The sequence below is a fragment of the Sorghum bicolor genome, chromosome 4, assembly GCF_000003195.3.
Source record: "Sorghum bicolor cultivar BTx623 chromosome 4, Sorghum_bicolor_NCBIv3, whole genome shotgun sequence".
Taxonomy (NCBI): domain Eukaryota; kingdom Viridiplantae; phylum Streptophyta; class Magnoliopsida; order Poales; family Poaceae; genus Sorghum; species Sorghum bicolor.
This window is the reverse complement of record NC_012873.2, coordinates 19,684,540-19,710,347: the sequence shown is the minus strand read 5'-3', so window position 1 is coordinate 19,710,347 and position 25,808 is coordinate 19,684,540. Positions and strand designations below refer to the sequence as shown.

The following is a 25,808-nucleotide window of genomic DNA, read 5'->3' as shown; positions in this document are numbered from 1 at the left end:
AATCATCCACCACCACAAGATAGTATTTGTATCCAGAAATACTGAGGACTGGAGAGGTCCATAAGTCACAATGTACAAGGTCAAAAATGCGGGCCGCATGAGAAGAACTATGAAAAGGAAGACGAACATGACGGCCCAGTTGGCACGCATGACACAAATGCTCATCGTGAGCCCGAGTACATCGAATATCGGAACTACGACTAAGCTGCATCAAAGCATCACGTCCAGGATGGCCGAGACGCCGGTACCAGGTGGCAAAGGCAGCTGACAAAACTGGCGAAGGAGGCGAGGCAGGTGCCGGAAAGCGAAGAGTGTAAAGGGGCCCCGTGCTGTCACATTGGAGCAGTGGACGCCGGGAAGCCAAATCCTTCACAGTAAGACCAGAAGAGTCAAACTCCACAGAACAAGAATTGTCACCTGTAAAACGACGAATAGAAAGAAGATTGTGAGCTATAGAAGGAGCAACAAGAACATCAGGAAGATGAAAGGAACCATGGGGGTCGGCGGCACCCACAGAGGTGACAGGAAGACAAGACCCATTTGCGACCAAAATGGATGAAGGGAGAGAGGAAGATGGAGGGTGAACAGAAGAAAGTATACCGGGGTTAGGAGTGGTGTGGTAAGTAGCCCCAGAGTCGGCGACCCACTCCGGCCCAACTGGAGGTGTCAGGGCCATGGTGCTGAAGGAGTGCGCCAAGGCCGCCTGGTCCCAGCCGGCCGACCCGGGCAAGGCTGCGGGTGGAGGAGCCCACGAGGACGCGGGAAATGGGGCCGCCCACGGGGTCACTGAGGGGAGCCCCGGGGGAGCACCCGCGAACATGGCCGCCGGCGGGCGAGGCTCGCCACCGGAGGCCTGGAACGGCCACATGGAGATGCGCCCTGACCATGGGTTGTTGTAGGATGGCCAGGGTGCACCTCGTGGAGGTGGCGGCGTCGTGGTGCCCCCACGACCTGCTCCACGTCCCCTGCCACGACGACGGCGGCCGCCACGGCCCCCCCCACCCCTGCTCGGCCCGGGGGGAAGAGGACCCAGAAGTGACGACTGTGGTGGTGTGGCATGACGGGGCGGAGGAGTGGCAGCCAGAGCAGTCGAGGAGGACGAGGACCCCGGAGCGGCGGTGGACCCAGGCTGTAGGCCCTGAGTGAGCTCCTCCATGACTAGATCGTCACGGACCTGCAGGAAGGTGGGGAAGGGCCGCTGCCGGTTGATCCATGTCCGGAGGTAGGAGTAACGATCACTGAGCCCGCGGAGAACGTTGAGGACCAAGATGCGGTCCTCCACGGGCCAGCCGAGGTCGTCGAGGGAGTCCGCCATACCCTTAATCTGGCGGCAGAACTCACTGACGGAGAGGTCGCCCTGGACGCAGGTGCGGAAGCTCGCGTCGAGCCGCAGAGCTCGAGCCTCGGCGTTGCCCAGGAACTGGCCCTCGAGCGCCAGCCAGGCCCCGCGAGCGCTCGGGGTGTTGCGGACGAGGTCGTGGAGGTCCAGGGAGATCGTCCCCAGGATCCAGGAGAGGACGATGCTGTCGAGACGGAGCCATGAAGCGGTCTGGACCGTGGCCACGGCGTCGAGGAGGACGTGGTCGTCGAGGGCGTAGCGGTGGAGGGTGAGGAGGACCAGGTCCCGCCAACGAGCGTAGGAAGGCGACTTCGGCTCGAGTACGACAGGGACCAGGAGCTGGATGTTCTGAACACCCCCAGCCTGGTAGTGAAGCTGGGTCACGAGCGGGTCGGCCAGATCGTGCTAGAGAACCGCCGCGGTGTTAGCCACGCGGTGGCCGGCCGAGCCAGAGGACGTGGCCCCGACGTCGGCCGAGGCAGGAAGGCCTAGGAGCTGCTCCGTTTCGGTGATCTGGCGGGCCAAGGCATCAGCCGCATCTCGCTCGCGCTCCCAGGCGATGGCAGCCTCACGCACGCGGGCCATGCCCTCTTGCGCCGCGGCTCGGGCAGCATCAAGGGCGGCAGCGAGGACGGAGTTTGTGGTGTGGGCAGCTGGAGGAGGGGCAGGGATGACAGGCGGGCGCAGGAGGGCGTTGGTGCCCGCGCCCGGCATCCCCAGCCCAGCAGACATGGCTGCAGCAGCCCCAGCAGCCATGGCCGCGGGCCCCATGGCCGCAGCCAGGGCATCGACTCCGGACAGGGCACCTGGTGCGTCCTCTGCTGCGACCGTGGCGTCCTCTGCCGCCGCAGGATCGGTGGTCCTGCCCACAGCCATGGCGGCTTGGGCAACGGAGGTCTGCAGGCCATGGCTCCCTGCGGGCGCAGGGCAGGGGCGGTCGACCCCGGCGGGCGCAGGCCGACCAGCTCGCTCCCTGCGGCCGCAAGGCAGGGGCGGGCGATCCCTGCGTGCGTCCCCTGCGGGCGCAAGCCGCGCGCGTCCCCTGCAGGTGCCCCCTGCGCGAGCACGCCAGACGGCGGGAGGGGGCCAAGGACGGGCGGCGCCATCCCGCGCGCACCAGCCGCCGGCGGGCGAGGAGCCATGGCGGCGGCGGCGGCAGCGAGCTGCGCCCAGGTTTGGGTGGTAGAGAGAGGTGGAAACTGGTGGAAATAGGAGGGGGGAGGAGGGGGAGGAGGAGGCCGGCCGGCCATGGTGGTCCGGCGGCGGCGCACGCCGGCCAGGCAGTGGCTGGCGGCGGCGGCTGGTGAGGGAGGAGGAAGGGAGAAACCCTAAGCTGATACCATGTTAGAATGTCTGATTTCCATCATTGGGCTAACCCTAATCAGGGTGGCCATATAGTTAGGGATACATGGGCCTCATGGGTCTAGCCTCATGGGCCTAATACTCATATACTCTAACAGAAATAAGTCTGCATTGGAGCCTATGTAGTTTGCTAATGTTTTGTAAAGTTGTTCACATAAACATATTTAGTGGGATTATAGAGAAAATGGATTGATCTCTTGTCTTCGATTCTGCAAACATATAATTCTTCCTGCACTTATGTTTTAATTCACCTTCACAGGTCGAGATCTGTGGGCTCAAAGCACACTTGGAAGAAGCTAGACTTCGTGGTTTTTTGAAGGACATATATTTTCCATACATACAGGTTCTGATGTAAAATCATTCCATATTATAATCTAGTGACTTAATAATATCTTTATTTTATCTTACCAAGGTTAAGTTTGAAGTTTCCATTTTTTCACTATATTTGGGCATGAATAGGTGTGCTTGTTCTTTGAATTTATTATGAACTCAGATTTTCAGGCCAAGTTTTTATGATACCAGCAAGATCTAGATAGTCAACTGTTTAATTGTTTGTAGAGTATTAAAATTAAAGCCAGAGGCACAAAGCTATTGAACCTTTTGAATAGCTTCAGGAAACTAATCTGTTAAATGAGGGCATTGTAATTAAATTGAAACAATAGTACTCATTTGTGCATCTTCCCTGACATAATTTGACTGTGCAAGGACTTGTACAATGTGGCTAATCAATCTTAATTGGTGTGTTTCTCAAGATCCAATTAAAGTAGGTCCAAGATTGAAACTAAGCTTTTGATCAGGTATCCAGTTAATCACCTGTTACCAGCCTTACTGGCTTGGTGGCCCATAACTCTCTTTTCAAAATAATGTTTTCAGAGTTTTTTTTTTTAAAAAACAGTAATATTACCACTGGTCTCAAAATGTGGCTTAGCTGCAAGTTGAATTTCTGAATTCAAGATGCACTTCACTTTTACATGTTTTAAGTGGTTGACTACATCTGTGGAGGGTTTGGTAATATTCTGTTTGCAAATTAGGATTATATCCTAATCAGTGCAGTTATAGTAATGATATATGTTTTTAATTGTTCAGTATGATGAGGATAGTGAATGGAGAAATACAAGGAACCCAGTGGAATTCGAGGTTTGTCTAGCGTTCCTTGATAGTGCTACAAGTCTTAGTATCTGCTGATTAGTTAAATCTGAAAGAGGAAAATGCACTAGTGGTCCTTAAACTTGTTCGGCATTGTCACATGTGTCCCCAAACTATTAGTTTGCAGTTTTAGGTCCATGAACTTTGCTAATTAGGCCTTGTTTAGATCCGAAATTTTTTTGAATTGTGACACTGTAGCACTTTCGTTTTTATTTGACAAAAATTATCCAATCATAGAGTAACTAGGTTTGAAAGATTCATCTCGCGATTTACAAACAAACTGTGTAATTAGATTTTGTTTTCATCTATATTTAAGACAAATTTTGTAATTAGTTTTTGTTTTCATCTATATTTAATACTCCATGTGACGGGGAATCTTGAAAAGTTTTTGGTTTTGGGGGTGAACTAAACAAGGCCTTAGTTCACTCGAGCAGTGGCGGAGCTTGGCCATAAATGGAGGGCCAATATGATGTAAAATACAAGAAGAGAGGATATATTAATATTTGATTAGCAACTAAAGTAGTAAATCTAAGACCTTCATTAAAAATTGATCTAGCTTAGGGGGCCCATGGCCCATTATGGCCCTTACTAAGCTGCTCCAGTGAACTCGAGGTCCAAATCCCCAATAATCTTTTCCCGATATACATGTATTGGGGTAGCCCAATATTATCTTTGCCAATATTGGGGGAGTTGTTGCAGCAGTACCCCAATATATCTCCCTCAATACCCATATGGAAGGTGGGTCCCACAGGAGTGTAAGAGAAAATATGGCTTAAAAGTGGTAGTTGAGATGGTCCCTATGGTATTGGGGGAGTTGTATCTCCCCCTTTGTTTGAGGGGAGATGGGAGAAATTTGGTGGCCACCAAAAAAAAGGAGAGGTATTGGGGAAGTGCTGGAGCAAGAAAAAGGCATAGCTGTCCCCAATATGACAGTTTTATGGTGCTAGGGGAGGTATTGGGGAAGTGCTGGAGATGCTCTATGAATGCTGATGGTGATGGGCCTACATGGTGTTGATGTCACCCAATTTTTTCCATCATCGTTCATATCCTGTTTTGCCGCACATGGCAGAAAATGGAAAATAAAAAACAATGTAGAACCTACATGCAATCCCCTAGAATCATCTTTCTCATTCCTCATATGCACCACAGAGGCATGCATATGCTCATTAAACATTTGGACCTTGTGTGGCGCAATAAATGATGATCTTGGCCACCCAGAAGCCTACCCAATTCTCATCAAATAGTCCACATGAAAAGTTGGCATAGTTGATGTTAGAGTAGTGATGTAGGCCCATGTGGCTAGGCCCATGAGGCCCATGTATGGCAACTAAAATTGCCACCCTGCTTAGGGTTGGTCCAAGTAATGAAAACCTAATTCTAACATGGTATCAGGCTAGCTTCTCTCCCTCCTCCCAGCCGCCTGGACTCTCCCAACACTGCTGCCGGTCGGTGAGCTTCTCTGGGCCGCCGCCGCGGGTGCCATGGCTGGCCGGTCTCCTCCCCCTCCACCTCTCCCAACTTATTTTGCTCAGTTTCCAACTCTCTAGCTGACGCGGGCACAGCTGGCGAGCGCTGCTGCTCTGGCCTAGTCTAGCGCCGCCGCCGGCCATCCACGGGCGGGCGCGGGACGGACTAGCTGTCGGCGGAGCCCGGCCCCCTCCTCCCAGCATGGGTGCGCCCTCCCTCATGGCCCCTCTTCCAGGCATGGGCATGGCCCCTTCTCCAGGCGCCGGCGCGCCCTCCCTCCGGCCCGCAGCTCTGGGAGGCGGCGTGGACAGAGGGGCTCACCCTCCCGGCGCGGCGACCTCCCTCATGGCTGCAGCCCTGGGAGGCGGCGCGGAGCACCAACCCAACCCTCCCTTGCAGCCGGCCGCTGGTGGCCCTCCCCTGCAGCAGAACGCGGTCGCAGGGGGGCAGCTGCGTGCAGGCGTAGGGGGCTCTGAGGACGCTGTAGTGGAGGACACCGTCGTCGACCCCACCTCTAATGCCACTGGCGGCCTGGTCGTGCGCGCCAGGGCTCCTCCCTTGCCCTTCGGCATGCCGTCGTGGACTCCTACACCTAGCACCTTGGTGGTGGGTGCAGGGGCTGGCATCAACCCTTTCCCTACTCCACCACCCCCTCCGCGCACCTCGGTGCGACCCAACTCCGCTCTCGCCACCGCCCTTGTCGCTGCCCAGGCGGAGTACGTGGTAGGGCAGGCCCGTCTGCGGGAGGCCGCCCTCGCTTGGGAGCACGAGCGCGATGCGACCGATGCCCTGGCAAAGCAGAATGTCGACGCGGAGCAGCTCCTCACCTCTCCTGCCTCCCTCGACGCTGTGGGCATGGTCCAGACTGCCTCGTGGCTGCGCCACGACAACATCATCCTCTCCTAGATCCTGGGGACGATCTCCTTGGACCTCCACGACCTCGTCCGCAACACTCTGCACGCTCGCGGGGCCTAGCTGGCACTCGAGGGCCAGTTTCTGGGCAACGCCGAGGCCCGGGCTCTGCGTCTCGATTCGAGCTTCCGGACGTTCGTCCAGGGCAACCTCTCCGTCAACAAGTTCTGCCTCAAGATGAAGGGCATGGCAGACTCTCTCGGCGACCTTGGCTGGCCTGTGGAGGAACATATCCTGGTCCTCAACGTCCTCCGCGGGCTCAACAATCGCTACGATCACCTCCGGTCGTGGATCACCCGTCAGGAGCCCTTCCCCACCTTCCTGCAAGTCTGTGACGACCTCGTCATGGAGCTCCAGCAAGGACTTTAGGTCGCATCGGCCTCCGTGTCGGGGTCTTCGACCTCCTCGACCGCTCTCGCCGCTACACCCCCACCGCTTCCGTCTACTCCGTCGTCGTTGTCTCTTCTTGGTCCTCCTCCCGGGCCGAGCGGGGGTGGGGGGGGGGGACGTGGTGGCCGACGTCGTCGCGGCGGGGGACGTGGTGCAGGCCGTGGGGGCAACACGGTGCCAACACCTCCACGGGTTGCACCCTGGCCATCCTTTCACAACCCATGGTCAGGGCGCATCTCCATGTGGCCGTTCCAGGCTCCCGGTGGTGAGCCTTGCCCGCCGGCGGCCATGCTCGCTGGTGCTCCCCCATGGGTCCCCTCAGCGACCCCGTGGGCGGCACCTCCCGGTTGGGACCAGGCAGCCTTGGCCCAACTTCTTCAGCACCATGGCCCTGACACCACTTGTTGGGCCAGAGTGGGTCACCGACTTTGGGGCTACTTACCACACCACTCCTAACCTCGGTATACTTTTTTTTTGTTCACCCTCCGTCTTTCTCTCTTCCTTCGTCCATTATGGTCGCAAATGGGTCGTGTCTTCGTGTCACATCTGTGGGTGCCGCCGGCCCCATGGCTCTTTTTGTCTTCCTGACGTTTTTGTTACACCTTCTATGGTTCACAACCTTCTTTCAATTTGTCATTTTACAGCTGACAATTCCTGTTCTTTGGAGTTTGACTCTTTTGGTCCTACTATGAAGAATTTGGCTTCCCGGTGTCCTGTGCTCTGATGTGACAACACGAGGCCCCTTTACACTCTTCGCTTTCCGGCATCTGCCTCGCCTTCTTCTCATGTTTTGTCAGCTGCCTTCGCCGCTACTACTTCCTCCACTACTTGGCACCGGCGCCTCAGCCATCTTGGACGTGATGCCCTGATGCAGCTCAGTCGTAGTTCTGATATTCGATGTACTCGGCCTCACGATGAGCATTTGTGTCATGCATGCCAATTGGGCCGTCATGTTCGTCTTCCTTTTCATAGTTCTTCTCATGCGGCCCGCATTTTTGACCTTGTACATTGCGACTTATGGACATATCCTATCATCAGTATTTCTTGATACAAGTACTATCTTGTGGTGGTTGATGATTATTCGCATTATTCCTGGACTTTTCCTTTACGTGCAAAGTCTGATGCTTTCCCCGCGATCCTCCACTTCTTCACTTGGGTGTCCACATAGTTTGGCCTCACCATCAAGGTCGTCTAGTGTGACAATGGTTGGAGTTCGATAACTCTACCTCCCGTACCTTCTTCCTCTCTCACGGTGTCCAGTTGCACATGTCTTGCTCGTATACCTCCTCTCAGAACGGCAAGGTTGAGCGCATGATTCGCACCACCAATGACACCGTGCGCACTCTTCTCCTTCAGGCCTCGCTTCCTGCTCGTTTCTGGGCTGAGGGCTTGCACAACTCCACCTACCTCCTGAATCGCCTTCCTTCCGCTGCCTGTCCAGCTCCCAGGCCACACCACGCTCTTTTCGGCACCCGTCCTCGCTATGATCACCTTTGGGTCTAAGGGTGTGCGTGTTACCCAAACACCACCGCCACCGCTCCCCACAAGTTGGCTCCCCGTTCGACCCTCTGTGTTTTCCTCAGATATTCACCGGATCACAAGGGGTACCGATGCTACGACCTTACCTCTCGTCACATCCTCATCTCTCGCCATGTGGTGTTCGATGAGTCTGTCTTCCTCTTCTCCACCACCACCACTCCTACCTCCACCCCGGACCTTGACCTATCCTCTATGTTTCCCACAGGCCCGGTGATCAAGCCACCTTTGTCGTTGTTTTGTGCAGGTACTGCTACGCCATGCCTCTTGCCGCGGCCGTGCCCAAGCCCGCCGGTCGCCCGTGACACCACGGGGCCTGTACCCAGCCCGGGCCTCGAGGGGTCACCTTTCAGGCCGGTCCCTGCGCATTACACGGGTCCCGGGTCGGTGACACCGACTCTGGCCCCACCGGCACGCTTCGCTCAGCCGGTGCTCGTCTACTAGCGACGTGCCCACGCCGCGGGTCCCGGACAGGCGACTCTGGCCCCACCAGCACGCTTCGCCCAGGCCAGCCGGTGCGCGCTTACCGGCGACGTGCCCGGCTAGCGCCGCTGTCTCTGTCGGCAACGGTGGCCCCCTCTTCACCGGGGTCACCTACGCCATCGGCGGTGTCTTCTCCGCCGGCGACACCGACACCGCCGCCGAGGCCCCCAGCTACCCGTATCGCGACGTCGGTGTACCACCCTCCGCTTCTTCACACGACACCCGCGTCATGTTCACCCGATGGTGACGCGACACGCGGCCAGCCCCGGGCTCTTGCGGCGATGCCCGAGGACTCGCCCTGGTACCCTCTTCCGTCCATGAGGCCTTGCTGCACCCTCACTGGCGCCGCGCGATCGAAGAGGAGTACGAGGCCCTCCTCGCCAACCAGACCTGGGATCTAGTGCCTCGTTCATCGGGCTCCAACGTCGTCACCAGCAAGTGGATCTAGACTCACAAGTGCCGGGCTGACGACACTCTTGAGTGGTACAAGACTCGCTGGGTTCTCCGGGGCTTTACTCAGCGCCTCGGTGTCGACTACGACGAGACTTCCAACCCGTTGGTGAAGCCAGCTACCGTCTGCATGGTGCTCTCGCTGGCTCTCACACGCGTGTGGCCCATGCATCAGCTGGACGTCAAGAATGCCTTCCTGCATGGCGTTCTCACTGAGATAGTCTATTGCAGCCAGCTGGTGTGTCGGCTCAACAAGTCTCTCTACGGCTTCAAGCAGGCCCCCAGGCGTGGAACCATCGGTTTGCTGCTTTCCTACTGACCTTGGGCTTTGTGGAGGCAAAGTCAGATACTTCTCTTTTCATCCATCACCATGGCGCTGAGACTTGCGTACCTGCTGCTCTATGTTGATGACATTGTCCTCATAGCCTCCAGTGAGTCCCTCCTTCGCTGGATCATCGCCTCTCTTCAGCAGGAGTTTGCTATGAAGGAGCTGGGTGCACTCCATCACTTCCTTGGGGTCACTGTTGACCCTCATCCTGGCGGGTTACTCCTTCACCAGTGGCAGTACACTCTTGATATCCTAGAGAGAGCTGGGATGATTGACAATAAGCCCTGCTTCACTCCGGTCGACACACATGGCAAGTTCTCAGAGGCCGGGGGCACCTCAGTGACCGATCCCACTGCATATCGGAGTCTTGACGGTCACTTCAGTACCTCACCTTCACCCGGCCCGACATCACCTATGCAGTTCAACAGATATGCTTACATATGCATGATCCTCGGGAGCCACACCTCACTACTCTCAAGTGGATCCTTCGCTACCTCCGTGGGATTGTTGACTTCGGCCTCCTCCTTCATCGGTGGTCGTCCTCCACCGAGCTCGCCGTCTACACTGACGCCGACTAGGTCGGGCATCAGGACACTCATCGCTCCACCTCCGACTACGCCGTCTTCCTAGGCAGCAACCTGGTGTCCTAGTCGTCCAAGCGCTAGCCGGTCGTCTCCCGCTCCAGTGCCGAGGCGGAGTACTGCGCTGTTGCTAACGGCGTGGCTGAGGCTTCCTAGCCCCGGTAGCTACTCGCCGAGCTCCATAGCTCTCTGAAATGTCCAAATGGCTAGAGGGGGGGGGGTGAATAGCCTATTTAAAATTCTCTACAAACTCCACTAGACAAGTTGATTAGTAAAACAAATGGCGACGCTATTCTAGCACTAGCTCAACTAAACTATGCAAGCCAATTAAACAAGTCTAGCAAGAAGGCTAAACACTAAGTCACAACAACAAAGCACAGCTAAAGTTAACTACACTCCTATGTAAGAAGACTAAGCTACAAAAGCTAGAAGTGCAAGTAAGTAATGGAGTGGAGAGAGATTGCTATACCAACGTTGTAGAGTAGAGATATCCAATCAATCACTCACAATCACAAAGAGAATCCTCGGCAAGAGATGACACAAGATTTTTTACCGAGGTTCACTTGCTTTCCGGCAAGCTAGTCCTCGTTGTGGCGATACACTCACTTGATGGATCACAAGCTAATTGGCAATCCAAAGCCAAACCCTCAGTGGGTGCTGCACATCCACTCACAAGATGGGGATGCTCCTAGCCATCAGCAATCCACTAGAGTAGCCAATTGTGATCTCCCGCGGGGAAGGCTCAAGAACCCCACACAAATCACTTGGTGAGGCTCAAAACAATCTCCAATCTTGAGCTCAACACCTCCGCTGCTCCAAGCCGTCTAGGGCGTCGAGAAACACCCAAGAGTAAGAAGAAATCCACAGCAAACTCAAAGATCAAGTGCCACTAGATGCAACTCTCAATGCAATGCACTTGAATCTCACTTAATCTCACTAGGATTAGCAATCAAACAAGGAGATGAGTGGAGGGAGTATTGTCTAGCTCAAAGTATGTCTCAAGTATGCCAAGTGCAAGAGAGAACCCCCAAAGGCCGGCCACCTTCTATTTATAAGCCCCCTCAACAAATAGAGCCGTTGGCTCCTTTACTGGGCTGAACTTGGGGTCACCGGATGCTCAACAGGGAGCCACCGGACGCACAGACCTTGCGTCTGGTGCCCTGATGACGGCCATGTGTCGTCCTTTTGACTTTCGCGGATCGATCTCTAACGGTCACCTGCAGAGCACCAGACGCGGTCAAGTGAGCACCGGACGCGTCCTGTGCTCACCGCACACGTACGCAGAGAGTTTGTCAAACTCACGACCTCACCGGACACGGGGCACCGGACGCGTCCGGTACACACCGGACCCATACGCAGAGAGGGTTGCAAAACCTTTCACAGACCGGACTCACACCATCGGACGCACCCTGAGCGTTCGGTGCTCTTAGTCAGAGACCCCCTGCTGAAGTCATGGCACACCGGACGCATGAACAGGGAACACCCTGTGTCCGGTGCAGTGCGTCCGGTGCTCAACCCTAACAGAGCCAGACACTGACACACACCGGACGCTAAAGCTAGCGTCTGGTGCCTCCGCGTACTGCGTCCGGAAACACTCTCGCGACTTTTCAAAAATTTTCCACTAACGTAATAGAAAATATACACTTAATCTTCTCAAAAGCGTCGACCCTAGGAACTCTACCTCCTTTGCAAATGTGCTAACACCACCAAGTGTCCAAACCAAAGTGCATGTGTGTTAGCTTTTCACAAACATTTTCATCAAAGGAGTTAGGTTAACACTTTACTAGATCCTAATGCATATGCTCAAGATATGAACCTAATAGCACTTGATTCGAGAGATGACCGTGATTTCCCCTCTTGATAGTCGGCTATCTATCCTAAACCCGGTCAATTACTTCTCTACTTAACTTAGACCGGCAAAAGCAAAACCCTATGTTTATACCTTTGCCTTGATCATTTAATTCTTTGTCCACCACCGTGATCTCTACTCCATGCTTCATCTCTTTGTAATTATGTGGCCACCTTTCCATGCCACCTTGCTCCTTCATCACATGTGTTGCTATGCCTATCTCAATTCACTTAAACACAAAGCATTAGCAACTTGGTGTCATTAATTACCAAAACCAAACTTGGGCCAACATCTTCACCAAGGGTCTCCCGTCCTCGACCTTCACCGAGTTTCGCTCCAGCCTCAACATCACCAGTGGCTAGTTGCATCTGTGGGGGGGCTCGTGTGTTGTACTTCTTTTCGTGTTCAGTCTACAAACTCCGCTGCGCTGCTGCGGGGGGTGTTAGAGTATGAGTTATGAGTGATGCAGGCCCATGTGGCTAGACCCATGAGGCCCATGTATGGCAACTATATTGCCACCCTGGTTAGGGTTGGCCCAAGTAATGAAAACCTAATTCTAACAGTTGCATTGGAATGATCTGCATGGCCACAAAATGTGCTACTTTTATGTACCATTGTATTTTGTTGAGAGATGCCTTTTTGTGGATGTATTCCAGGTTAATGGAGTAAATTTATCAGAGGTACCAGAGGGTGAAGTCACAGTAACTAATATGCACTCTTCAAATGGTCCTGATTTCATTGTGCACATGAAATTTACACAAAAAGCAACAGGTAATTTATCCTCTTCCATTAAAACTAGGATATGATTTTTTTCTATCGCCTTAATTTGTTTTTATGTTGCATCCACAGCTTCTTGTATAGCCCATGCGCGGTTGAGGTGTGTGTATTTTCCAATCATACAGGTATTATAGAATTTGTTATGATCTATGGATATATGTTGTAGTGCATCTATAATAACTTTCTATTCTCCAGGGAAAAGAATCTATAGATTCTATCTTGGAGAAGTTAAGATTTGAAGGCTGTGAAATAAAAGAAAATTTTGATAACTTCTCTCGTGTATCAATCCGGAGGCTTGGACGTTTACTTCCTGATGCTAGATGGGTACACTATTGAATATCCACTCTAATTTAGTCATGAGTTATGATGTGTTCTTTCTGACTCTCATGTTCTGATTTTGCATAGCTAGTTAATAAGCCATGCAAACCATTCTGCTTCATGATGTGCAATCATGTTTTCCCTTGCTAGTATTGCTTTTCCTTCTACTCTTGTAGCATTCTAGCATTTCCTTATTTGTCTTGGTTGAAGCGTAATGGAATCTTACTATTTCTCACAAGCCGCTAGCAGTGAATATCTTACCTTCAATCAGTCTATAATATTTTCATACTGAAACCATCAGTACCAATTTTATTGAACCCTGATTTGGGTTATTCCATATAACTTTTGCACAATTTATCACGTACTGAATTAGGTTATCATGTATGGTCAGCCTGCGTGCTTATTACAGCCCTTGTTGTGGATTGTTTACAACCCATTTGGTTAACTGATTGGCTTGGTGTTATGGCAGCGGCTCAGGTTGAGTGGGAGAGAGGGGGTCGGCCGAGGGCCTTGGCACGGACGAGCAAGAGAGAAGGCTTTTCCTTCTAATTCTTGCTTGATTAGATTGATACATCTCATCAACTTGTATAGAAAGACTTACTTGACCCCTATGCAAGCAATCCTTATCGATAGCCCATGACATAGCCCAATCACCCCTTATTTCTTTCCCAACTCTTGGTAAGCTTCTGTATTAGTACCCGCTAATGGTGCACCCAGGCTTAGGGGGCCCAGATTTGCTGTCCCCCCTCCCCGGCCACCTCGCCCCCCCCCCCCCCGGCCACCTCGACCCCAGCTGCCAGCCCTAGGGGGCCCAGATTTGTGTAGCTGGCTGCCCCATCTCGCAGGAGCCCTAGAGGGAGAGCACTGGGGGTGGGGAGGGAGGGGTCTATGAATGGGAACCCGCTTTTCAAGGCATTGCAGGCTGCCACCGCCACACGCCGGAGGGCGGCAACGTCCTCGTCTTGTGTAGATCCGGGCTTTGTGAACGGGAGGTTGGAGGTTGGCAGTAACACAACGGGGCCTCTATCAGGAGGCCAGAGCTTCTATATTAGTCGAGAAATAAAATTTGCTGCCTCTAACACTCGGTAACTTCAAATCTTGTACAACCCATTTGGTTAACACAATGGCTTGGTAACATAAAATCCGGTACCACGTCAAGAGAGAATTTCTTGCAGAACCTCTCTGTTGCCTGATTTATTCAGTAACTTTTGATAATGCTGTCCAGCCCAAAACGTTCCTCATTTACCAATATCTGATGCTTTCATTACTTGCCAGAGCCTGCTGAACTGATTAAGTTTTGATTTGACTTCAGGGATTTTCTTCTCAAACTCAAGTACTATGTCCTGTTGTTGCAGATCCTAAGGAAGATTCATCTTGGGAAAATTACTAGTGGGAGGAAATTGTTAACATGATAATGCTAAACTCCCTATACTGAAAACTGACTACATTATATTTCCAGCACAATACATACCAATTTAGTCAAATAATTCCTCTTTTATGTTCGGAGAAATTATTTTGTGCGGATGTTGGCAGACTTATTGCAGATGAAACTCAGAGCCCCTCAAACCAGATTACTTTTGCGTAAGAGTACATCATTTTTCTTTTTCATCAATCTCTTGACATCATCATTTATTCACTGTAGGGTTCTCTTCCATTCATGGTACCTAAACAAAAAAAAGGCCAAAAGGCTGAGTTTTTTAGGCGATGCTGCAAGAGGGTGAAATGCTTTGTAGGTAAGCTCAAGATACTGCTTCTACTTGTTACCAGACCAAAAAGTTTCCTGAGGTGAGGTGGTACTTGGATAGTTTTTGAAATTGGTTTTCACTCGCAACCAGTTTTAGCTGAAAAATCAGGAAAAATTGTATTGGATATTTACAAACTTGTGTTTAACTACACATGACCTTCAATGTTTATTGTTTGGTTTTATATATTTAAGTACTTGTATTTTTGCAATCAACAAACTTACCTCCCATGCTGGAAAGCTGTTTTTGGTAGATTCCCATGTTATGTTGTTGCATGCTTGTTTTAGTAGACCCAACGTGGCAGTTTTTTGGCAGTATGGATATTATTGTTTTAAGATCATGATGAACCTCACGCTCATAGTAGTTACAATTATCTGATACGGCGTGGGCGGTGAGGTGAGCACAGAGGAGATTGGAGGAAGAGATGAGACTGAGAATTTGAACGCAGAGGGTAGCGAGGAATCTCGGTGGTGGGAACTTCTCCGATGACGGCGGCTGAATCGCCTGACGCCACCGTCGAAGGGTAAAACCCCACCCCGATAACAGGGAGGTTTATTCCTTCTTCGATACCTATTACAATCTACTAAGGTGCCCCTTTATAGACAGGTGCACTTCCATAACTAAGCCAATCTACTAATCTCCTCCCTGTCCTTCCTTTTCTAAACAACCAGCAACTAGGCCTATTAGCCACGACCTGGGCAGGTGCCCTGTTTGGGCCGACGCCTATACTGGCGACCCACAAACGAGTCCACAACATTTCCCCCCTCCCGGACAAACAGCTCGTCCGCGAGCGGAAACTCAGGATAGCGATCTTTGAAATCTTCTACAGCCTCCCAAGTAGCATCAGCAGAAGTACGGCCAGCCCAGTGAACCAAAACCTGCCAGCTGCCCCGGTTGATGCGGAGTACAGCAGTTGGAGTAGGAACCACCCGGCCATGAAGGATGGAAGGTAATGGAACCAAAACAGTGGGCCCCCACAAATTTCTTCAAGAGAGCAACATGGAACACGTCATGAATGCGTGCCTTAGGAGGAAGCTGCAGGCGATAAGCCACTGTTCCAATGCGCTCAATCACTTGATATGGTCCAAAGAAGCGAGGCCCAAGCTTGGATGATGTAGCAGTAGTGATGCCCACAGCATTGCGGTGATGGAGGCGCAACCAGACCCAATCACCTACTTCAAACTCAACTGACCGGCGCTTCTGGTCTTGATGATCTTTCATCACATCCTGAGCTAACTGCAGCCTTTCGCGTATCTCAGCCAAGAAGACATCTCGATCACGAAGCTGCTGATCCACTGCCGCCACTCTAGAAGATCCAGGAATATAAGACAACAGAGGCGGTGGTGGCCTGCCATAGACAACTTCGAAGGGAGTGGTACGGAGAGCAGACTGGAATGAAGTATTATAACAAAACTCTGCCCAAGATAACCACTGAAGTCAAGAACGCGGTCGATCACCAGCTAAACAGCGCAAGTACAACACGATAATGCGGTTAGTCACCTCAGACTGTCCATCAGTTTGTGGATGAAATGCCGAACTGCGGAGTAACCGGACATTGGCCAATTTGAAGAGCTCTTCCCAAAAATTGCTGGTAAACACTGTGTCACGGTCACTCACAATGGAATAGGGAAACCCGTGAAGGCGCACAATATTGTCGAAGAAGCCACGAGCTACCGAGCTTGCTGAATATGGATGACTTAAGGCAATAAAATGAGCCATCTTGGAAAAACGATCGACCACAGTAAGAATTACTGACTTTCCGCCAACCCGAGGAAATCCCTCCACGAAATCCATGGCAATGTCTTGCCACACATGGTCTGGAATGGGCAAAGGTTGCAGCAACCCAGCCGGATGTAGATGCTCTGTCTTGTTCCTTTGACAAATAGCACAACCCCGAACATATTCTCGGACCAAGCAATGAGCATGAGCATTGTAGAAGGATGCCCGAAACCGATGAAGAGTTTTCTGAGCACCCTCATGGCTGCCATGCGCCTCCTGCAGCAAACGTGGCCAAAGCAATGAGGCATCAGGGACAAAAAGACGCCCCCTGAACTACATGTCGTCCACCAATGTCATCCAATGGGCGCTGTACCCGCTGTCAATTGCACCCGCAACTCCTGAGCCTGTGGATCACTCAATTGCTCCACCCGCAGGTCATCATAGAGTGCGAAAGTTGGGGCTGAAACTGCACGAACAGCAGGCATGTCGGAGTCACGTCAGGACAGAGCATCCGCCACTGTGTTAAGCTTCCCTGGACGGTACTCCACTGTGAGATCATAACCAAAGAGCTTAGTCACCCACGTGTGCTGCGGAATCGTCGTAAGGCGCTGATCAAGGATGTACTTAAGACTCCAATGGTTTGTACGGACTGTGAAGGAACGACCCCATAAATATGGGCGCCAATGACGTACGGCTTTGACCAATCCGATGAGCTCCCTCTCATAAGCTGGTAGCTTAGCATGATGCGCTGCCACTGCTCGACTGAAATAAGCCACTGCGCCATCGCCCTGATGAAGCACTGCACCAAATCCGGCTCCTGAAGCATCACAGTCAACAATAAAACGCTTGCTGAAATCTGGAAGCTGCAGCAGTGGAGCCGACACCAGCGCCTCCTTGAGTTGGAGAAAGGCTGCCTCTGCCTCATTGGACCAAGAAAATGCCTCCCGCTTGAGTAGGGCTGTTAATGGCGCAGCCACACCACCATAACCGGCAATGAATTTGCGATCGTAGCCGGTAAGTCCCAGAAAACCACGAAGAGCCTGTGCTGAACGGGGACGTGGCCAAGCCTCCACCGCAGCCACCTTGTCGCTGTCCATGGAGACCCCATCAGCCGATATGATATGGCCAAGGTAGGCGACCGATGGCTCACCGAAGAAACACTTAGAACGCTTGGCGAAGAGGTGGTGATCACGGAGTTGCTGCAGCACAGTTCGAACATGTTGTAAATGTTCAGCTCACGTGGGACTGAAGATCAATATATCATCAAAGAAAACCAGTACAAAGCGTCGAAGGAAGGACTTCAACACATCATTCATTAAGGCCTGAAATGTCGCCGGTGCATTGGTCAATCCGAATGGCATGACCAAGAACTCGAAGTGGCCACGGTGCGTCCAAAACGCGGTCTTGGCGACATCCTCCGGGTGCATACGTACCTGATGATACCCACTACGAAGATCAATCTTGGTGAAAAAGCGGGCACCCTTGAGCTCGTCGAGAAGCTCATCCACGACCGGAATAGGAAACTTGTCCTTGACAGTGCAATCATTGAGTGCCCGGTAGTCGACACAAAAACGCCATGTGTCGTCCTGCTTGCGAACCAGGAGCACCAGGGAGGAAAAAGGCGAGGTCGACTCCCGAATGATCCCTTGGGTTAGCATACTGTCGCACTGGCGCTCAATTTCGTCTTTGAGCAGTTGTGGATACCGATATGGCCGTACCGCCACTGGAGGAGAGCCTGGCAACAAGTGTATGCGGTGGTCCTGGCGGCGGACTGGAGGCAATCCATGGGGCTCGTCGAAGACGTCCTTGTAGGACAGTAGGAAATCTTCCAAGACAGTGTGGGGACCTGTTACAGCAGTGACAGTCATGCCCCGACTGCCTAAGCCACGCCATTGATGATGTTGGCCATTAAACCAAAAGGCCATCAAAAGGGCGTCAAAGTCCCAAACAATGGGCCCCAAAGTTCGCAGCCACTGAACACCAAGGACGAGATCGAACCCACCCAAGTCGAGAGCAAAGCAGTCAATGGAGAAGCGTAAGTCCTGGATGAGAACGTCCGTGGCGAGGCATACACCTGGGCTGCGCACTTGATCACCGTTGGCTACCATCACGGACAGACCAGCACGCTTGGTGATCGATAATCCCAAACGAGCAGCCACCTCAGAATGAATGAAACTGTGCGTGGAGCCTGTGTCAACCAAAGCTCTGAGCTGAACACCACCAATCACCACCTGTAGCATCATGGAGTTAGCCGAACCCAGGCCAGTTAAAGCGTGCAAGGATATCTCTAGATTGGTGACTTCGTCGCCAAGTGGGTCATCCTCGCCCTCAGCAAGCTCCATGAGGAAAACTCCCTTGGCGGCGCACTTGTGGTCCTTGGAATAAGGCTCCGGACAGAAGTAGCATTGCCCGTTCTGTCGCTTCTCTTGCATCTCCGCTTGTGTCAGGCGGTGAAAGCGAGAGCGCGTCCCCTCCTGCTTGCTGTCTTGCAGAGTAGCACCAGAACCTGCAGCACTGGACGAAGCAGTGGCACGGCGTGTAGAAGAATTTGGTGCTGCGGAACTGTTAACAGTAGAAGCCTCAATTTGTCGCTGCTCGTACTTCCGTGCTAGGCTCATAGCTTGCTGCAGATTGACTGGGTGTTGGATTTCCACATCGGAAGCCAGGGGCTGTCCCAAACCGCTTGTATAAAGATCGATTGCCGTGCGTGTGGACAGGTCATCACACCTCGAGAGCAGGGCGAGGAAGCGTCGCGAATACTCCTCCACGGTGCCGGTGCGGATCAAAGCCTTGATCTCCCCAACGGAGTTGGAGCGAATGGGTGGCCCGAAGCGAAGGTTGATGAACTCCACGAAGCGCGGCCAAGAGACCATCCCAAAATCGCGCTCCATCTGGTAATACCACTCGGCAGCGGTGTCTTCCAGACGCAGGGACGCCTGCCACACCTTCAGATCCTCTGACACCAGATGACCCCAGAAATAATTGTCACACTTGTTAAGCCATGTCAACGGATCAGACTCCCCGTTGAAGGAAGGGAAGGGTATCTTGGGGGGTCGGTGAAGTTCGCGGCGGCCATCCAAGCGGCGGCCGCAGTCGAAGTCGCGGCCTGGACGAGGGAAGTCGTGGCCTCCGTGGGTGAAGTCGCGGCCTCCGCGGTCGAAGTCGCGGCCCCTGCGGTTGAAGTCGCGGTCTGCGCCTCTGCGGTCGAACTCCCAGCCGCCGCAGTCGAAGTCCCGATCTCCGTAATGAAATTCGCGATGATCTGCGGCGCCGCGCGAGACGTAGTCGCGTCCTCCGCGATCGTAGAAGTCTGGCTCGTAACGCGCGGGCCCGCGGCGGACATCGTAGCGCGCACGGTCACGCAGGGCCCGCTCGCGAAATTCAGCCCAGGCGCAGTCGCGATCAGTCTCGTGCGCGCCGTAGGGGTCGCGGTCTTCGTGCGAATCTTCCCCGTCGGCCCGGTTGAAAGCTGCGCCGCCATGAGTAGCGTCCTCGCCTCCAGCCCCACCCTTGCTGGCGTCAGGCTTGCCCGATTCAATCCGCGCAAGCCGAGCGTCATGGGAATTGAGGCGATTGGTGATAGTGGTGAGCTGACCCAAGATGCGATCAAGCTTGGCTTCCACAGGATCGGGAGTGCCGGCTATGGTTGGCGATGCACTCGTAGAGGTCTCCGGCATGGGCGGTGAGGTGAGCGCAGAGGAGATTGGAGGAAGAGATGAGACTGAGAATTGGAACGCAAAGGGTAGCGAGGAATCTCGGTGGTGGGAACTTCTCCGATGACGGCGGCTGAATCGCCTGACGCCACCGTCGAAGGGTAAAACCCCACCCCGATAACAGGGAGGTTTATTCCTTCTTCGATACCTATTACAATCTACTAAGGTGCCCCTTTATAGACAGGTGCACTTCCATAACTAAACCAATCTACTAATCTCCTCCCTGTCCTTCCTTTTCTAAACAACCAGCAACTAGGCCTATTAGCCACGACCTGGGCAGGTGCCCTGTTTGGGCCGACGCCTATACTGGCGACCCACAAACGAGTCCACAACATTATCATGCTGGTTATCTCTAACTAAATAAGTACCTCCTGCTAAACAATAAGGTACATGACATATTGTCTCAAGTTCCACTAAGAGCTGTGCTGGTGAGCCTGGTGTGTTTGCCTGCATTGAAGTAACTTATGTAGGTACAAGTTAGATTGCACAGCGACTCAGTTGGTGACCCACATGTAGAGATGGTAGGAGGGATGGCACATTGATTTAACATGTTGGTACTCTGGTTTGAGTGCCATTTGCCATTGCAGCATCAACATTGCTCATGGTTGCGCGATTAGCTTGATGGCCACTTTTATATATGCGTGTTGTGCTCAGCGTGGAGATTGACGTAGTGGCAACTGGCCAACACAATTTGATGCTATGTGTCACTGGCCTAGCCTGTTTTGCTTTGTGTCAAGTCAACACTCACTGCTGCTACCAGGATTAATGGGCAAGTGCAAGTAGGCAGATCTTGGTGGCAAGTATAAACTTAAAAAGGAATGACAGTCATTCTCATTTGTTATATGTTTGAACGCTACCAAACATAAGGTCATTAAAAGCTGGCTTAATTATCTAGGATCGAACAAGTAATATCTACCTGTTTTGAAAGTATAACCACAAAATTTAAAGGATTTTTTCTCTAAACAGTCTACTTTTTTTCTGAAAACTATTAGTGACCCATCTTTTCCAAACAATTATCAAATTTTATTATTTAATTGCATGCATTATTTATTGTTTTTGGTTTATCTGTTTTTGCAGAAACAGATGCAGGGCTTTATCCAACGCGGTCAAAGGTAAGTTGCCATATTTCAGTCCTTATCTGCTATGTTACACTGTTTCTACTTTCCTTTTCATTTCCTATGTTACCAGGATGTACGAAAGAATTGTTGGCCTTTACTGGAGCTAGGCTATATAAGACGTGTTTTTTCTACACGCGCGTGTAGTTACTCTCATGTCTATGCCTCTAGATTTAAGGTGTATATGACCGGACGAAATGTATATAGACAAAATATATGATCACACTAGACCATCTAGGGTGATATGTATGTTAAGTATACATGCATATATAGAGTATGTGGTTATACTTATTGTGTATAATATAGTAGTGGCATTTTAGTAATATATTAAAAATATGAATTCCTTTGAAATTTTTTTGCGTGGTAAGATCTAGAGTATCTTAATATGAGTATATAAACATACTCAAACCGATAAACAAGTATGAACACAAACACAATGTGGTTTATTGAAGATGAGAGTAACTACACGTACATGTAGAAAGGAATAGAAAGGAATTTTCCTATATATATATATATGGGCACACTAATTTGAAGGTGTTTACTGTTTAGAACAGTGCATGCATACTAAAATAAGCTGTCACTGTAAAAACCTATTTTTTCTACAGTGTTAAATATTTGAGTCAAATATTCTCATTGTCTTTCATACACCCACCCTGATGTTCACAAAGTTATTTGTCAAAGCAGAACTTATTTAACTGCATATGTTGGAGTAGAACATCACATGTTTTACATGAGGTAAAATTACATATTTTGCAAAAGTAGTTTGAACTTTGAACCAAGCAATATAATATAAATATGTGTTCCAAGTGGAGCTTGATGTCTTGTGAAAAGGAAAAAGCCAATCAGCTGTCTGTCTATAAGTGTCAAATTGCTACAATGAAATATTTCCACTGAACTACTGTTTCAGAAAGGAGACAGAATGTATGTGTATTACATTGATATTTAATTATTTATGGTATGCAGTCTACAGTTACCACATTGACTCATATTCCATGAGCTAGGCACTTGTTCCTTAGATAAGCACACAACAATGCTATGTTACTTACTGTGGTTATGTTAAATTTGCAGACTGACTTAGCACAACACGATCCGTTTACGAAGGCACTTCGTAATTGGGGTAGCAATTACTTGAACAGTAGCTCAGGTATGTTTTTTATCGGCCTATCTGATTTACTTCTCCAGTCACCTTCTAACAGTGCATTTAGTTGCTAAATCCACTTTTAGTTATTCTAATATTTGTGGTCTAAATCTTTTGCTAACTAGCTGAGGAGGTTGATATTGAAGCACATGGTAAAGATGGAAAATTACTAAGTCATAAGCAGTTCGAGAAACAGTATTATGATTGGATCACGGAAATGCATGAAAAGTATGATGCGGAAATGGATGGTGGAGATGATGAACCCACCCTTATTATCAATCCAAGTTGCAAGGAGCGACTTGGAATATCCATTGATGGTGAGGGTTATGGATGCAATACCATTGTGCATACTGTGTCCTTATTCAACTAACAAAGCATTAATCCAGTAGCTGCATTATTTCTTATCTTTTATTACGATCCTGCAGTTGAAGTCGTTAGAGTTCATACGTCAATTAGCAGAAGAGGGCAAACGTGGAGGAGAGGAGATCATCTTAAAATACTTAAGGGAGCAATTGGGCAGGTGAAAACTAGTTTCTATACACTGAAAAATTCTTTGTGTACCACTTTGGAGTACATTGTCGTTGAGGGACTGCAAGGAGACATTTGTGGTGAGTTCACTCACGCTCTACTGTGAATCCTGTATCCTAATTATCCAAGAGGTTAGTGTATTTTCCATTTCTAATGTGTAGCCATCTTATTCACAGGTGAAGCCCGCCTTATATGCAGGTCTTTTTTATCCCATTTATTATAGTAAACAATTTGCTTCCCTTTTCCTGTTCTTTTTGTAAAGATAAAGTTTTGTAAAATTTCAGGCCTATTGAGTACCCTGATGGGCAAGGATGCTATATTAGTAAAGCTGAAGACACAAGTCCCGATATCTATATCCAAGAGTCAGTGTCCTTTCCTGTCAGCATTATAGATGATGGAAAGGTAACATTTTTGTAAAATGCATGCAAATGCCTGGGCATTTTCTGTTTGTTTAATTGCTATACATGCAGTGCAAAATAATGGATGATGGTTCTTGGAATCAAATGCTGAAAAAGAGAAAGGAGAAGGCTCCTGCATCAATAGAAGTTATAAGAAATATTCATGGACTAGGAGGGGTCAGTGATTTAATAGACTTGAGCTCATGTCTTTAAACTGCGTTTGTTTACGTGATGTTTTCATTTTGCGTGTACCTACTACTTTGACAGGATCTACCATACGAAGATGTCATGGCTGGTTATCAACAACCACATGAGATCATAGCTGTTTTGCGGCCAGGAAATTATAAGCCTAGCTCCACTAATCTTCCTGACCAGAAGAATATTGTGAAGGATGATGATCTGGAGATGGTAATGGAGGTTAGATATTTGATGAGTAAAGATGGTCCTGCAAAATTAATACATAAAAGGGTGAAGCCCTCATCACATAATGATATAGATGGCCTGTATGTATTTCCATTGAGGGGAGATTCACTTATCTTTAGCAAATCTGGAGTTTACCAGTTTATTTTCTCTGTGGTAAGTATAGTACTGTTTAAATATGGAATTAGCTGCAAAAACATGTGTTTTAAACCTTATGCTGTATGTTCCTTTTGGCAGGATTGCAGAGACTCAAGTGTCATTCATCATAAGAGTACTTTAACAGTTTGTCCAGACACAAACTCTAGGCAATTTATTTTCAGTGTTGCGGACTTTTCCACTGATAAAACTTTTGTGGATATAAGGTTTGCTCCAGGTTGCATATGTACTTGCTTTTTGTCTCATGAACATTAAATCAGATGTTATTCCCTTCCTTATTCTAATTCCTTAATATCGAAGATTAGATACTTAGTGAACTACTCCCTCCGTCCCAAAAAGATTGACACTATAGGAATAGCAGCAGTAGAGGGGGGATCGCTCTCCCAGGGAGGCTCTGATTGGCTAACTCTACTTCTGCTCACCCTTCTTGAGAGCAATTAGCCTCGGAATTAGATAATTGATCAAGGGGGTACAGGGGTACATATATAGGCAAGGATCCCTAAGGGTTTATAGAAACACCCAATCAATGGTGATCCTTGCCTTATCAATCTATCTTAATCCCTACGGTGCTTAACCACACCAGCCCATACAGCCCATTAGGGCGCCTATTGCTAACACTCCCCCGCAGTCCAAACGTCAGCCACTTTGCACGTTTAGACTGGACCTAAACTCCGTGAACACTGAGGCAGGCAGGCCCTTGGTGAAGATATCAGCATACTGCAGGGCAGTAGGAACATGCTGGACTCGTAGATGTGCTTGGTGCGCTGATGTTGCACCGGATTGGAGGTCATGTAGACAGCACTGATGTTGTCGCAGTACACCAGTGTGGCGCGCCGAAGGGGGGCATGTAGCTCCAAGAGAAGCTGACGCAGCCAGGTTGCCTCTGCAACTCCATTCGCTACTGCACGATACTCGGCTTCAGCACTTGACCTTGAAACTGTGTTCTGACGCTTGGAGGACCAGGAAACGAGATTGTCACCGAGGAACACTGCATAACCTGAGGTGGATCGGCGAGTGTCGGGACAACCAACCCAATCAGCATCAGTGTAGACAACAAGATCAGTCGAAGTAGACGGTCGCAGCAGGAGACCAAGATGAAGTGTGCCCTGAACATAGCGAAGAATCCGCTTTAGAGCAGCAAGATGAGGCTCTCGAGGGTCATGCATGTGGAGGCAGATCTGCTGAACAGCATAAGCAATGTCTGGGCGAGTGAATGTCAAGTACTGAAGAGCTCCAGCAAGACTGCGGAAGTCTGTTGCATCAGACACAGGGGTCCCCTCAGCTGCAGCAACCTTGGAGTTGGTGTCAACTGGTGTAGAGCACGGCTTGCACTCAGTCATTCCGGCACGATCTAAGATATCCAGCATGTACTGTCGCTATGAAAGGAGCCGCCCATCGCCTCGTCGCTGAACATGCATACCAAGGAAGTGATGAAGTTCACCAAGATCTTTCATGGCGAACTCCCGCTGAAGCGCTGAGATAATTCGCCGAAGAAAATCTGCGGACGAGGCTGTAAGGACAATATCATCGACATAGAGCAACAGATAAGCTGTGTCGGAACCGCGCTGGTAGATGAAGAGTGAGGTGTCTGACTTGGCTTCAACAAACCCAATAGACAGCAAGTAGGAAGCCATCCGGCTGTACCAAGCACGAGGGGCGGGGCCTGCTTCAGGCCATAGAGCGACTTCTTCAGAAGGCATACAAAATCCGGATGAGCTGAATCTTCGAACCCGGACGGCTGCTGGAAGTAAAATGTCTCAGTCAGGTTGCCATGAAGAAAGGCGTTCTTCACATCTAGCTGGTGAATGGGCCAGTGGCGTGTGAGTGCTAGGGAGAGAACCGTGCGAACAGTAGCGGGCTTCACCACAGGACTGAAGGTCTCATCAAAGTCCACACCAGGCCGTTGGGTAAAACCACGGAGAACCCAACGCGCCTTGTACC

The 25,808-nt window shown here is 50.6% G+C and overlaps 1 protein-coding gene across 2 annotated transcripts in view; it reads left to right on the top strand.

Annotated features, from left to right (window-relative positions):
- Nucleotides 1–25,808, top strand: part of LOC8081647 — a 52,763-nt gene that overhangs the window by 9,558 nt on the left and 17,397 nt on the right. For both annotated transcript variants that reach the window (XM_002453693.2, XM_021459756.1), the window contains exons 11-25: nucleotides 2,961–3,044; nucleotides 3,788–3,838; nucleotides 12,500–12,614; nucleotides 12,693–12,745; nucleotides 12,816–12,944; nucleotides 14,581–14,671; nucleotides 21,190–21,224; nucleotides 22,296–22,371; nucleotides 22,491–22,682; nucleotides 22,791–22,973; nucleotides 23,070–23,091; nucleotides 23,178–23,295; nucleotides 23,364–23,468; nucleotides 23,559–23,867; nucleotides 23,949–24,073. In XM_002453693.2, the coding sequence (XP_002453738.2) occupies nucleotides 2,961–3,044; nucleotides 3,788–3,838; nucleotides 12,500–12,614; nucleotides 12,693–12,745; nucleotides 12,816–12,944; nucleotides 14,581–14,671; nucleotides 21,190–21,224; nucleotides 22,296–22,371; nucleotides 22,491–22,682; nucleotides 22,791–22,973; nucleotides 23,070–23,091; nucleotides 23,178–23,295; nucleotides 23,364–23,468; nucleotides 23,559–23,867; nucleotides 23,949–24,073 (1,688 nt within the window). The remainder of the gene's footprint in view (nucleotides 1–2,960; nucleotides 3,045–3,787; nucleotides 3,839–12,499; nucleotides 12,615–12,692; nucleotides 12,746–12,815; nucleotides 12,945–14,580; nucleotides 14,672–21,189; nucleotides 21,225–22,295; nucleotides 22,372–22,490; nucleotides 22,683–22,790; nucleotides 22,974–23,069; nucleotides 23,092–23,177; nucleotides 23,296–23,363; nucleotides 23,469–23,558; nucleotides 23,868–23,948; nucleotides 24,074–25,808) is intronic.